Source organism: Scyliorhinus canicula, chromosome 2 (assembly GCF_902713615.1).
Source record: "Scyliorhinus canicula chromosome 2, sScyCan1.1, whole genome shotgun sequence".
Taxonomy (NCBI): domain Eukaryota; kingdom Metazoa; phylum Chordata; class Chondrichthyes; order Carcharhiniformes; family Scyliorhinidae; genus Scyliorhinus; species Scyliorhinus canicula.
In genome coordinates this window covers 100,008,861-100,023,157 of record NC_052147.1, presented here as the reverse complement: position 1 = coordinate 100,023,157, position 14,297 = coordinate 100,008,861, and the positions used below count along the sequence as shown (strand labels likewise).

Below are 14,297 nucleotides of genomic sequence, written 5' to 3'. Positions count from 1 at the left end.
GGGAATAAAGGCCCACTCTGTGCAATCTGGACTCATAATTTAACCCTTTCAACCCAGGTGTCATTCTCATGAATTCAGGCTGCACCTACTCCAAGACTAAAAAATCCTTCCTGAGATGCAATTCCCAGAATGTAAACAGTACTCTGGAACTCTGCACAGGTGGAAGATAATTTCCATCCATTTATATTCCCGCCTTTAATTTAACAAATGTGGAACAACAGCTCCAAAGCATTCAAACCTCTTGCTGCTCTCCATGATGGTGCAGTCCCAGGTGAGTTGGAAGATCAACATCTGGCGGTATCAAGTCGCCATGGAAACTGAACCTTGCTTGCATCTCCTAAATGTGAAAAAAAGGCATATGCTACAGTTCATTGTGCAGGTCCGTTTTCTATATATTCAGTACTTGGTGAATTTACTGCTTTGAGTTTGACAAAGGAAGAATTTGCTATGTAAATATTTGTCAAGTCACATCAGCATTTCGGGTTTCCCTCAACCTCTCTAAATCAGCATTCCACAACAAGCACACTCAGTCGCTCGGCTTCAAATATCTCTGAGGGACAAGGGCCACCAGTCCCACTTGCCCTCATAAATCACTGAAAGGGCCATCCAGTCCCACATCTCCCCCTGCTGTGACAAGGCCATCCAGTCCCACATCTCTCCCTGCTGTGACAGGGCCATCCAGTCCCACATCTCTCCCTGCTGTGACAGGGCCATCCAGTCCCACAACCTCTCCCTGCTGTGACAGGGCCATCCAGTCCCACAGCCTGTCCCTGCTGTGACAGGGCCATCCAGTCCCACATCTCTCCCTGCTGTGACAGGGCCATCCAGTCCCACATCTCTCTCTGCTGTGGCAGGGCCATCCAGTCCCACATCTCTCCCTGCTGTGACAGGGCCATCCAGTCCCACATCTCTCCCTGCTGTGACAGGGCCATCCAGTTCCACAGCCTACCCCTGCTGTGACAGGACCACCCAGTCCCACAGCCTCTCCCTGCTGTGACAGGACCACCCAGTCCCACAGCCTCTCCCTGCTGTGACAGGGCCATCCGGTCCCACATCTCTCCCTGCTGTGACAGGGCCATCCAGTCCCACATCTCTCCCTGCTGTGACAGGGCCATCCAGTCCCACATCTCTCCCTGCTGTGACAGGGCCATCCAGTCCCACAGCCTCTCCCTGCTGTGACAGGGCCATCAGGTCCCACATCTCTCCCTGCTGTGACAGGGCCATCCAGTCCCACATCTCCCCCTGCTGTGACGGCCATCCGGTCCCACATCTCTCCCTGCTGTGACAGGGCCATCCAGTCCCACATCTCCCCCTGCTGTGACAGGGCCATCCGGTCCCACATCTCTCCCTGCTGTGACAGGGCCATCCGGTCCCACATCTCTCCCTGCTGTGACAGGACCACCCAGTCCCACATCTCTCCCTGCTGTGACAGGGCCATCCGGTCCCACAGCCTCTCCCTGCTGTGACAGGACCATCCAGTCCCACAGCCTCTCCCTGCTGTGACAGGGCCATCCAGTCCCACAGCCTCTCCCTGCTGTGACAGGGCCATCCAGTCCCACATCTCTCCCTGCTGTGACAGGGCCATCCAGTCCCACATCTCTCCCTGCTGTGACAGGGCCATCCAGTTCCACAGCCTACCCCTGCTGTGACAGGACCACCCAGTCCTACAGCCTCTCCCTGCTGTGACAGGACCACCCAGTCCCACAGCCTCTCCCTGCTGTGACAGGGCCACCCAGTCCCACAGCCTCTCCCTGCTGTGACAGGACCACCCAGTCCCACAGCCTCTCCCTGCTGTGACAGGACCACCCAGTCCCACAGCCTCTCCCTGCTGTGACAGGACCACCCAGTCCCACAGCCTTTCCCTGCTGTGAGAGGGTAACCCTGTTCCACAGCCTCTCGTGCTCTATGATAAGGCCACCCAGTCCCACAGTCTCTCCCTGTTGTGATAGGGTAACCCTGCATCACAGCCTTGCATTACAGAGCCCCTCCAGTATCACAGCCACTCCTGACAGGGCCACTCAGTCGCACAGCCTCCCTCTGCTCTGTGACAGGGCCACTCAGTCGCACAGCCTCCCTCTGCTCTGTGACAGGGCCACTCAGTCTCACAGCCTCCCTCTGCTCTGTGACAGGGCCACTCAGTCTCACAGCCTCCCTCTGCTCTGTGACAGGGCCACTCAGTCTCGCAGTCTGTGACTTCAGGAGGAACAGTTACACAGCAACCACCACTGCTCACCTTGTTAGTTTTCCGTCGCCTGGGTTTGGGCAGATCTTTCATCCATTCTAGCTTTTCATACTCCAGATCATCCATGTTGACCCACCCTTTCTCAGGTTTCAGTGGAATATCAGCCTCTGTAGAGATTCAGCAATATTGTTATAAATCTACAATCTCTTCAGCCCCAGTGCACAGTACACACCCGCTTCACTTCGTCTTGCGCATGTTCACCTCAACACAATTGTGACACTCCGACACACTGCCCTACATTGGTCATTTCTTTGGTTTGCAGGTAAACCTGGGTTCATCATTATAAACACTCAACCGTCAACCTCTCACAAATACGTGGAATACAAATACTATGGTCGAAATCTGGTTGTAATCCAACGCAGACCAACAGGATAAGGGGTCGTCTCATGTTAAATGCACTTTGGCAATCCAAATCCTGATGGTCATGGAACCACAGTAGCGGCTGCAATCCAACCCTGACCGAGAACCCAACCGCAACACTCAAATCACCAAATGGCTGCTACTGACCACCACAATTTCTGATACAATAAAATTATAGAGAGATTTCATAGAGTGCCCTACCTGGTTTTAGGATGGTAGGATTGCAGCTAATGAGGTAGACACTTGAGAAGAGAGACAGGATGCACACAGGATTGGGAAAGACAAATAGTACCGGAGTAAATAACAGTTCATAAATAGGAGGGATCAGACCGGAGGCACTCGAAGATGGGCTTGAATTACATGGGCGTAAATGCACGGAGCATGGTAAATAAGGTCAGGGAGCTGCAGGCATAAGTCACCATGTGGGATTATGATATGGGGCAATGACAGAAGCAAGACAAGATTGGAAACTTAATCCTGGGGACAAGCTATTCAGAGAAGATAAAGGGAAATAAATGGTGGCAGTACTGAACAAATAAGCTATTGTAGAACTGGAAAGGAATGGTGTAGTTGAGAACGCAACGGCAAACTATTTTGCCAGAATTAGAGATCAATGGAAGAGCTATTATATTACTGGGGATGTACAATAGACCACCAAATAGTGGAAAGAACACAGAGGAGCAATTTTGCAGCAAATTGTAGAAAGATCACAAACTAGACTAACAACAATGGAACTCTTCAATTATCCAATTATAGACTGGGATCGAAACAACATGAAGGGAAAGAGTGGAAGGAATTCCTGAAATGGTTACAAGAAGAAACATTAAGAGAAACATCCCCCAAGCATCCACTCTATAAAGCCACTTAGAATTTTCTGAGTTGGCACTACCCGGAGTGCCATTCTGTTCCCAATTACTTACGTTGAATTTCTTTCAATGGGTGATGGAATTCGGTTGGGGGTTTGGACCTCGGTGGGTGTCTGTTTGAGGGAGCAGGAAACCTCGATGAGGGGGTGGGTCTTGGTCTTTACAATAGTTATCTGGAGGTGTGGTCTGGGTCTTTACAATAGTTATCCAGAAGTTAGAAGAGGTTAGATCTATTAGGGTGACCTAGTTAGAACAGCCTGATTGAAAGCACATTTTCCGGTGGTTCCCAGCACAGGATAATTGTCCAAAGGACATGTGTGCTTCTCGTTTCCCCAGTTGATAATCCCCAAATAACACCATCCACACACACAACACAACAATAAAGGTTAATTATTGGTAATTAAAGCATTTTACATACGAGCATGTAAACAAGGAGGAAGCCATTTGACCCCGTGAGCCTGTTCCCCCTTTTAATAAGATCGTGGCTGATCTCATAGTAACGTCAAATCTGCATCACACCATCCCCTAAAAGGCTTTCACCCCCTTGTTTACCAATAATCTATCCACCACTGCCTTAAAATATTCAAAGACTCTGCTTCAAGTGCCTTTTCAGGAAGAGATTTTCAAAAACTCACGCCCCTCAGAGAAAATAATTCTCCTCATCGGTCTTAACTGGGCGACCCTAATTTTTAAACGGTGACTAGTTCGAAATTCTACCACAAGAAGGAACATCCTTTACACATCCACCCTGTCAAGGCCACTCAGGATCTTGCATGTTTCAATCAAGTTGCCTCTTACTCTTTTAAACTCTGATGGATAAAGTCTAGCCTATCCAACCTCTCCTCAAAAACAATCCAGCCTTTCCAGCAAATAGTCTGGTAACCCTTCCCTGAACTGCTTCTGATGCATCCTTCCTTAAATAAGGTGACTAATGCTGTACACAGTACTCCAGATGTGGGGTGGGGATTCTCTGGCCCCTCAGCTGCTTGTTTCTTGGCGGTGGGAGGTGGCACGGTACACTGTTCGCTGGCGGGGGGATTCTCTGCTCCCGCAGCTGTCAATGGGAATTCCCATTGAAGCCACCCCATGCTGCCAGGAAACCCGTAGTCAGGATGTGCTGCTGGCAACACCAGAGAATCCCCCTGCCATGGTCTGCATAACTGAAGCATAACCTTCCTACTTTTGTATTCAACTCCCCTTGCAATAAATTCTAACATTATCTTTTTTAAGGCACCATTTCATCAACAACTGGAGTGGTCCACATTGGCCTGGACATGGTTGGCTTGGATGGATGTGGGACCCACGCAGAGAATCAGGGGAGGGACACTTTACCCCCTTTCCCCAGTGACAGTAGGGTCTCAGTAACCACAGGATACAGGTTTAAAGTGATGGGCAAACATGAGGAAGAGTTTTTTCATAAAGCAATTGTCATCTGGAAGATACTACCTGAATGTGGGGAGGACAAGCTGATTCAATAATAACTTTCAAAACAGGAACTGGATAAACTCCTCAAGTGAAAAAAAGGGCAGCGCTATAAGGAAAAAAATAAGACCAATTAGATAGCTCCAGCGAGAGTTAGCACAGACGCGAGGACCATGCTGTACCAGGGCATCACAGTGGTTAGCACAGTTGCTCCACAGCTCCAGAGTCCCAGGTTCCATTCCAGGCTTGGATCACTGTCTCCCCGTGTCTGCGTGGGTTTCCTCCGGGTGCTCCGGTTTCTTCCCACAGTCCAAAGATGTGTAGGCTGGGTGGATTGGCCATGAAAAATTGTCCAAAATTCTATGATTAACCTAGGACAAAAGTTTGGCGCAACATCATGGGCCAAAGGGCCTGTTCTGTGCTGTATTTCTCTAATATCTAACCAGATTTTCTCATTGTTCTGTTGGTTGAGTGATAAACATTGGTCAGAATACCAGGCAAAATTTGCCTGCACTTCCTCGAATAGCGCTATTGGATATTTAACGTTCTTCTGAGGGGGCACACAGGATCTTGGTTTAACTCTTCATTCACAAATCGGTACCTCAGACAGTACAGCACGTTCTCAGGATGGCACTGAAGTTGCAGCCTAGATTTTGTACTAAAGTCTCTGAGGCAGGAACTGAATCCAAAACTTTTATTTCAGTCTCAAGCGGTGAGAGCGCTACCAACTAAATCATTGCTGAGTTAAATGAGAGTCTCTGTGCTTGCAAAACATGCACGATGTTGCAGCCGAATAGAGGGAGCTGCATTGTGCATTTAATCTGTGTGATGATATCTGACTTGCGAGTGCTTGATCCAACGCGAGGGGACTGAAAGATAAGGGGCGAGACCCTCCGTCCCACCAGCCGGCCAATGGGGTTTCACATTGTGGGCACCTCCACGCTGTCGGGAAATCCGCGGGTGCGGGTGAGCTGCCGGGGAAAGGGATAATCCCACCGATGGAAAATTCAGCCCACAGTGTTCCATTTCTCATTGCGAACATCCTTTTCAGAAAAGTACACATAAAAGCACAGTAATTTCTAAAGGAGCAGTATTATGATGCAAGTGTTATTACTGTGATTGGGTGAGTAGTGATACCAAGTAGTCAGGTGGCAGAGTTGCAGCTCTGTCGCACAACAGTATATCCTAAACCCTCAGGGGAGTGCCTAACAGCTCATGGCACAGTGCCACCTCTGCATGGTCTTGAATCAATGCTTACTATCTCAAGAGCGTATCCCTGTCTGGCAAAGGGCAGCCCAGAAACTGTGATCAAATTACACTGTAACACTCAATTCACTTTCCAATTAAGTGGGTTTTGTGGTACATACAGCCTTTCTCCCAAATTGGAGCAATGTCTTTGTCCCTGCAATTTTAAGATATGTGCTTTGGCTTTAGAATGCTATTCATTAGATGGTGGGACAGCGAGTAAATTTGAGGAGTTAGACAGATTTTTAATTGGTAATGGGTTGAAGGGTTTTGGAGAACGGGCAGGACGACGGAGTTAAGGCCAGGGTGAGATCAGCCATGATCGAATGGCGGAACAGACTCGATCCGCCAAATGGCCCAAGTCTGCTCCTATGTTTTATGAACTTATTAACATTCCAACATGAAAACTGTGGTCTGCTGGTCAATGTTGGTATAAACACAAGAGGTAGCAACATGCTCCAGACTCGTCATACTTTGTCCTCTGTTAAATAGTCAGGTTAAGCCAAGAATTCCATACTTTACATCAATGGAAAAATTCAAGGATAGCAACATGCCCCATCATCACTGCAGAATTTCCCACGGTTGTTTCCAGGATCAAACCACCTTCAACTGCTTCAAAGACGTTCCCTCCATCAGAGGATGTTCATTTGACGGTTGCTGAGTGTTCTGTACCATTCGCAGCTCCTCAGGTTCTGAAGCAGTTTGGCTTGTACACAGCAGAACCTGGACAACGGGGCGGGGGTGGGGGGTCATTTTGGTTTTTGTATGGGTGGGAAAGGTGGGGTGAAAACCTTGAAAACTGGGGCGGGCTCTGGGTAAGTGTTTGTTGCGGGAGGGTGCAGGGAGGGAGGGGTTTGTTTCCTGTTGCCACGGTTCGCTTTTGTAAATCTTGGTTATGTACAGATTGAAAATGCTTCAATAAAATGTTTAAAATAAAAACGTATTAGAATGCTGCATAATCACAGGTTCCACCTTTCAGAAGGAGCCTCTGTGCCCGCTTGCAAAAGATGCCAGAGGGCCTGTACTGCGCTGTAATTTTCTATGTTCTATGTTTAACACCATTCAAAAGAAAGCAAGGGAGTTCCCCGACAGTGTCCTGGCCAACATTCATCCCTTCCGGAAATATCAAAACAGGTTAATTGGTCATTTTCTTAGTTCGGCTAATGTTATCTACTTTAAAACAGTAGCTTTGGGCACAATCAAACGGCTCTGCTGCATCATCAAACGGCTCTGCTGCATCATCGAGGCCTCTCATAAAATCTACGCGCTTGGAATGCCTGGTGAGATCTAACAGGATCTTGCTAGATATCGCGATCTGGATCTCGCATATTTAAGTGAGCAATTAGACTGATTAAAAATGTTATCCCGTAATTCTCCTGAGGCCCGGAGACGATCACCTGTTCCTGGGAGACATCACCACTGCGCAGTTCACCACTGGTTCACACAAACATGGATCAGTCATAACAGCATCTGGGTGGCATGCCAGGCCATCGGAGGTCCGGGTGGTCGGGCTCTGGGCAGGGTGGTATCCTGTCACTCCCGCTGACACCTGGGCACCGCCCAAGTAGCACTGCCAGGCCCAGGGGATGCCCTGCGCATAAGAGATTCCGGGGGGGGGGGGGGGGGCTCGGGGAACCCCTACAGGGCAGGTTGGGACACTGGGGGAGGGGGGTCGTACGACACGGTGGGGTGTCCGATTTGGGGGGGGGGGGGGGGGGGGGGGGGGGGGGGGGATCAGGGCTGCATTTAAAAATGGTGCCCCGATTTCTTTCTGTATTGACTAGTTCGGCGGGGCATTCCTTACCGAGGCCAAGAAAACAGAGTCCTGTTTGATAGCGGGGTCATTCTCGGTGCCAAAGACCCTGCGATACGTGCTGAAAACGGGACTCTGTATTTTGGCCGTTAAATCGTGCCCTATGGTTCAAAAGCACTTAATTGGCTGTAGTGTGCTTTGGGACATTCTACGGTCTAGAAATATACTATATAAATTAGAACTTACAAAAGATTGAAAATTGGAGGACTGCTGCAGAATACCATTCAGAAAAACTGAATGATGTGAATACGTAACATTCTCAGGAAGTCTAACTGGTTATGTAATAAGTGCCTCCTCTGCTGCTCTCCATTGTCAAATGTGCTGCTTACACTGATTAAATTCACGCAGGATGAACAGTCACTTGGACACGGTACAGGAGGAGAGCTTCAGCAGAGAGCAGGAGGGACTTGGGAGGGGTAACTATCAGGATGTGGATTACATTTGCATCAGGACATGATTTTTTTTCCCTACATAGAGGGCTGCAGAATAACTCTTTCTGAGGAACAGGCTAACTGGGATGGAATAATCTAAAATCCATAGATACACACTGTATTTCTGCAATGGAGTGTCAGTGTTAATCCGCTCTCTGTCTCAGTTTTCATCCCTTGAAAAGATCCGGGAAAGCCCTTATTCCTGTTTACTATGGTTTCTGTGTAGTGACTCTTTTTCTAAACCCTAGACAAATGGGTCAGAGCTTTGTTCTTGAAGTCTAGAGTGGTGTGTTCATGCTGTCGATAGGCAGATCTTGATTACCTCGTAATGCAGGTTGAAATCTTTCCAACCTTTTTTTCATTCTGGTGAAGCTTTTATTATTGAATAATTATTGATCATGCTTAATGCTTTAAATGAGCTGTACAGATCTAAGAGCAGATTGCAGAGCACGGCAAAGAATGCAGATGAGGAAGCCAAGATTTTGAGAAAGCAAGGCAGGAGTAAAATAATTGTACTTTAACCCTTGTGTAGCAACTGAGGTCCCACGGAGATGGACCAGGGGCAACGTTTCCTGTAAAATGTTGTTATTTTGGGTGACTAGTCTTTTCATGTATCTTTACATTTTTGTGCAGCGATCCTCAAGCAATACTTAAGCTGGAAGACATGTGTGGTACCTTCCAGGCTGCGGCACAGCTGTGCACTCACACAGTTCAGCAAAAAGATTGACTGGGATCCTTCCTGGTGTATGTCTCAGTTCAGGAAAGGGCTATGCCATTGCAAGATCTTTGATGTCATGTTATACCAAAGCGTCAGCTGTAGCTCAATTGGTAGTCATCCTCCCTCTTAGTCAGAAGCTCAAATCCTACCAGAGACTTTAGCACAAGATCCAGGCTGATAAAAAAATGCAATACTGAAAGTGTGCTGGGTGGATGAAATGCTAAACTGAGTCTGTCTGCCCACTCAGGTGAAAGCAAATTATTCCATGGCATTATTTGCACCTGGTGTCCTGGCGAGTATTTATCCACCAATCAACATTATCATACCTGAGGTCGACTCATCTCCCACACCACTGCCCTCACCATTTACCCTCCTTCACAGCGCCATGATAGGATCCCCCTTGTCCTTATTTTCCACCCCACCAGCCCCCACATTTAAAGGATCATCCTCCGCCAACTGCAGCACAACATCACCACAAAACTCATCTTCCCCTCACCCTCCTGTCAGTATTCCGCAGGGACTGCTCCCTCCGTGACACATGGCCCATTCCTTCCATCACTCTCACCCAACTCCTCATCCCCTTCCCATGGCACCTCCCCTTGCAATCTCATAAGGTAGCACACCCGTCACCTCACCTCCTCTCTGTTCAAGGTGCCCAATAAGGTGATGCACTTCCTTCAATTTGATCTATTGTATTCGCTGCTGCCAAGGCGATCTCCTCTACACTGGGAAGATGAAACACAGACTGGGTGACCGCTTTGCAGAACTCCTTCGTGCAGTCCGAAAGCATGACCTCAACCTTCCTGTTGCGTGCCACTGCAACTCAACATCATGCCCACATGTCCATCTTTGGCCTGCTACAATGCTCCAGTGAAGCCCAGTGCAAGTTAAAGAGCAGCATCTCATCTTCTGATTAGTCACGTTACAGCCTTCAAGGCTCAACACTGAGTTCAACAACTTTAGACTGTGATTTTTCTCCTCCAAGTTGACCCTTTTTTATATATCCAAAATATTTTTTGTACTCATGCAAACCACATCCACTGGGTCATTTGTCGCTTGTTATTAAATTTTGTTTTCACTGAGCACTGACCTTTATTCTCCCATTAACACGTTCTGATATCTTATCTTTATGCAACTACTGGCACCTTCTCCTACCATTAACATTTCCTCTGTCGAGTGACTTATACATCTTTGTTACAATCTCTCCTAGCTCCCATAAATTACTGACCTTCCATTTTGCTCCATCCCCTCTCATACAGTATACAATCCATCACATACCTCCCTCTCTTTAGCTCTAAAGAATCATACGAACTCGAAATATTAGTTTTATTTTCCCTTTCCATAAATGCTGCCACACCCGGGTTTTTCCAGCATTTTCTGTTTTAGTTTCAGATTCCAGCATCCGCAGTATTTTGTCTTTATGGGGGGTTGCTATGCACAAGTCGGCTGTGTTTTTCATATTACAACAGTAGCTGCACCTATGTACTTTGTTATCTGTGAAGCCGTTTGAAATGACCTAAAGCTTTCAAATGTGCTATTTTTTTTTAATTTAGAGTACCCAATTCATTTTTACCAATTAAGGGGCAATTTAGCGTGGCCAATCCACCTACCCTGCAGATCTTTGGGTTGTTGGGGCGAAACCCACGCAAACAAGGGAAGAATGTGCAAACTCCACACGCACAGTGACCCAGAGCCGGGATCGAACCTGGGGCGAAATTCTCCGCGGACCGACGTGACGCCCATTTCCGGCGGGCAAAAGCGGTGCGGATGACTCCGGCGTCGGGGCCTTCTTTTAAGCCGTTAATCTCCGTTCCCGAAAGGGCCAGCAGCGGACTGACACGATACGCGTCAGTTTCACCCGCTGCGGAAGTGGCGAGTCCCGGCGTTTGTGTTTTGGGGGGGGGGGAGGAGAGAGAGTCCCGGCGTTTGGGGGGGGGGGGGGGGAGAGAGAGAGTACTGGCTTTTGGGGGGGGGGGGGAAGAGAGAGAGTCCCGGCGTTTGAGGGGGGGGGGGGGGAGAGAGAGAGTACTGGCTTTTGGGGGGGGGGGGGGGGAAGAGAGAGAATCCCGGCGTTGGGGGGAGGGGGGGGGGAGAGAGAGAGAGAGTCCCGGCGTTTGGGGGGGGGGGGAAGAGAGAGTCCCGGCGTTTGGGGGAGGGGGGGGGAGAGAGAGAGTCCCGGCGTTTGGGGGGGGGGGGGGAGAGAGAGTCCCGCCGTTTGTGTGGGGGGGGGGAAGAGAGAGTCCGGGCGTTTGTGTGGGGGGGGGAGAGAGAGTCCCGGCGTTGTGTTGGGGGGGGGGGGGGGAGAGAGAGAGTCCCGGCGTTTGTGTGGGGGGGGGGGGGAGAGAGAGTCCCGGGGTTTGTGTGGGGGGGGGGAAGAGAGAGTCCGCCGTTTTGGGGGGGGGGGGGGAGAGAGAGAGTCCGGCGTTATGTGGGGGGGGGGAAAGAGAGAGTCCGGCGTTTGTGTGGGGGGCGGGAGAGAGAGTCCCGGCGTTTTGGGGGGGGGGGGGGGGAAGAGAGAGAGAGTCCCGGCGTTTGTGTGGGAGGGGGGGGTGAGTGGAGGTGGGGGTGAGTGGAGGTGGGGGGTGGGGGTGGGGGGGGTAGGGGTAGGGGGTTGGGGTAGGGGGCAGCGGCGTGCAGGGGGGGGGCGACGGTGCGTTGGCCCCGGGCATCCATTGGATGGGGGCATCAGCAGATCTTCCTCAAGGCTCCCCTTTCTCCCAGCTTGTGGGAGATTGTGGGGACAGACAGAGAGAGAGAGAGAGACAGAGAGAGGGAGTCCCGTCCGTCCTCTGGCTGAGAGCAGGGCTTTGGTGAGTATATTGCAATCTGCCTAAACCCAGGAATATTGCCTGGGTAGAATGCAGAGGGAAATGCTGGGATCCCGGGGTGGGAGATGTGTCTGGATTTGTCTATTTCAGCTTCATCCTCTGCGATTTCAGGTCAGTTTCACAACAACAGGAAAAACGCGCGGAGAGAGAGGGAAAAACTTTTGGCAAAGTTTCTGGGTTCTGCCTTTATAATTCACAGCGCAGAATCTGGGGACAGTGGAAACGGCATTGGGGGGAAACAGGGGGCTCGATGGAGGCTCCACTGGGTGGCAACCATCGGTTCATCCCAGGGAACAAGCATGGGGGATTTAGGGGGTGGCAAAGGGCGGGCATCAGCAAATTGAGGGACCTGTTTATTGGCGGGAGGTTTGCGGGCCTGGGGGAACTGGAAGATAAATTTGGCCTTCCCCAAGGGAACATGTTCAGATACTTGCAGGTAAAGGCGTTTGCTAGGCGACAGGTAGAGAGTTTCCCTCTGCTGCCGTCGCGGGGGACGATGGACAGAGTGCTTTCGGGGGTATGGGTCGGAGAGGGGAAGGTGTCTGACATCTATAAGGTAATGCAGGAGGTGGAGGAGTCGTCAGTGGAGGAGCTGAAGGCTAAATGGGAGGAGGAACTTGGGGAGCAGATAGAGGACGGGACTTGGGCGGATGCCTTGGAGAGAGTCAACTCTTCCTCCTCATGTGCGAGGCTTAGTCTCATCCAATTTATGGTGCTGCACCGGGCCCACATGTCCGGGACTAGGATGAGTAGGTTCTTTGGGGGTGAGGACAGGTGCACCAGATGTTTGGGGAGTCCAGCGAACCACGCCCATATTTTCTGGACATGCCCAGCACTGGAAGAATTCTGGAAGGGGGTGGCGGGGACGGTGTCGAGGGTGGTTGGATCCAGGGTCAAACCAGGGTGGGGACTCACGATTTTTGGAGTTGCGGTAGAGCCGGGAGTGCAGGAGGCGAAAGAGGCCGGTGTCCTGGCCTTTGCGTCCCTAGTAGCCCGACGAAGGATTCTGCTACAGTGGAAGGATGCAAGGCCCCCAAGTGTAGAGACCTGGATCAGTGATATGGCGGGATTTATAAAATTGGAGAGGGTCAAATTTGCCCTGAGAGGATCAATACAAGGGTTCTATAAAAAAATAATAATTATCAAGGCACCTTTTCTAATCCTGGGGAGAAACAACCTTTTGAAGAGTCTGAGGAAATAAGCAGGAATTTGGATTAATTCTGCCTCCCCACCCCCTGGGCCTCTTTCTCCTCTCTCCCCCTTTCTCCTCTCTCTCTCTCTCACATTCTCTTCATCCTGCCCTTTGTTCCAGAGCTATTTGATCCCCCTGTGCACTGGCACAGATTTACAGTGCGGTTTAGGTTCTGCGTTTACCCCAGGTGTGGGGGCGGGGAAAAGAGGGATGGATGAGGTTAGATGGAGGATGATTTGGGAGGGGGGTGGGGGTGGTTCAATGCAGTGCCCCTGAGGAATGCCGAACCCTCCCTCTTTTAAGTACATTTACCCACGAAAACTTCGAAGAATCTAAAGTTCAAAAGCAGAATTAAAGAACCCCATGATTGTACTCAGTGCTAAGTGCCATCTAAATTAGTTTCTTAAAGAGAATGTCTCCAAATACAAAAGCTCTCTCTGAGCTTAGGTTACATTACATAATCAGGAACGGGACTGTCTGCTCATTGGCTGGGGGCCCAAGTGGCAGGATCTTCTGCATCTTCTATTTGATATCCTCAGCAACATCCTTCATTCTAATTGATCTTAGCATGACTGGTCCAATCAATACCCATCAGTATCTCAACCTCAGAGTCTCAGCCCTGAGGACAAAAGGACTTGGCACAGTTATACTGTTGTAGCTGATGTTTAAATATTGTTAGGAATCCTAAAAACTGGCAGGTAATGAACTGAAATTTATCCGGGGAAACCATGACATAATCCCTACTGTTCAAATCTGACGCTGCTGGGGTTCAGAGTTCTGTCTCGTGTTTACCAAGCATTTAGTGACAGGATTTGATTCAAAATATTGCCTTTCTATTATGAGATTTGAGACAAAATATTGCATTATATACTGTAGTGCCTTTAATGCAGTAAAAATGTCTTCAGGTATGCCACAGGGCAAATGGGTGGCACGGTAGCACAGTGGTTAGCATTGCTGCTTCACAGCACCAGGTACCCAGGTTCGATTCCCAGCTTGGGTCACTGTCTGTGCGTGGTCTGCACGCTCTTCCCGTGCCTGGGTGGGTTTTTCCGGGTGCTACGGTTTCCTTCCACTAGTCCCGAAAGATGTGCTGTTAGGTGAATTGGGCATTCAGAATTCTCCCTCCGAGTACCCAAACAGGCGCCGGAATGTGGCAAGGGGCTTTTCACAGCAACTTTAT

At 49.7% G+C, this 14,297-nt stretch overlaps 1 protein-coding gene across 1 annotated transcript in view; it reads right to left on the bottom strand.

Moving 5' to 3' along the window:
* Positions 1-14,297, bottom strand: part of rpap1 (RNA polymerase II associated protein 1) — a 145,216-nt gene that overhangs the window by 60,161 nt on the left and 70,758 nt on the right. Inside the window, 2 exon segments of the mRNA XM_038790256.1 lie at positions 239-337; positions 2,234-2,349. Coding sequence (XP_038646184.1) covers positions 239-337; positions 2,234-2,349 — 215 coding nt within the window.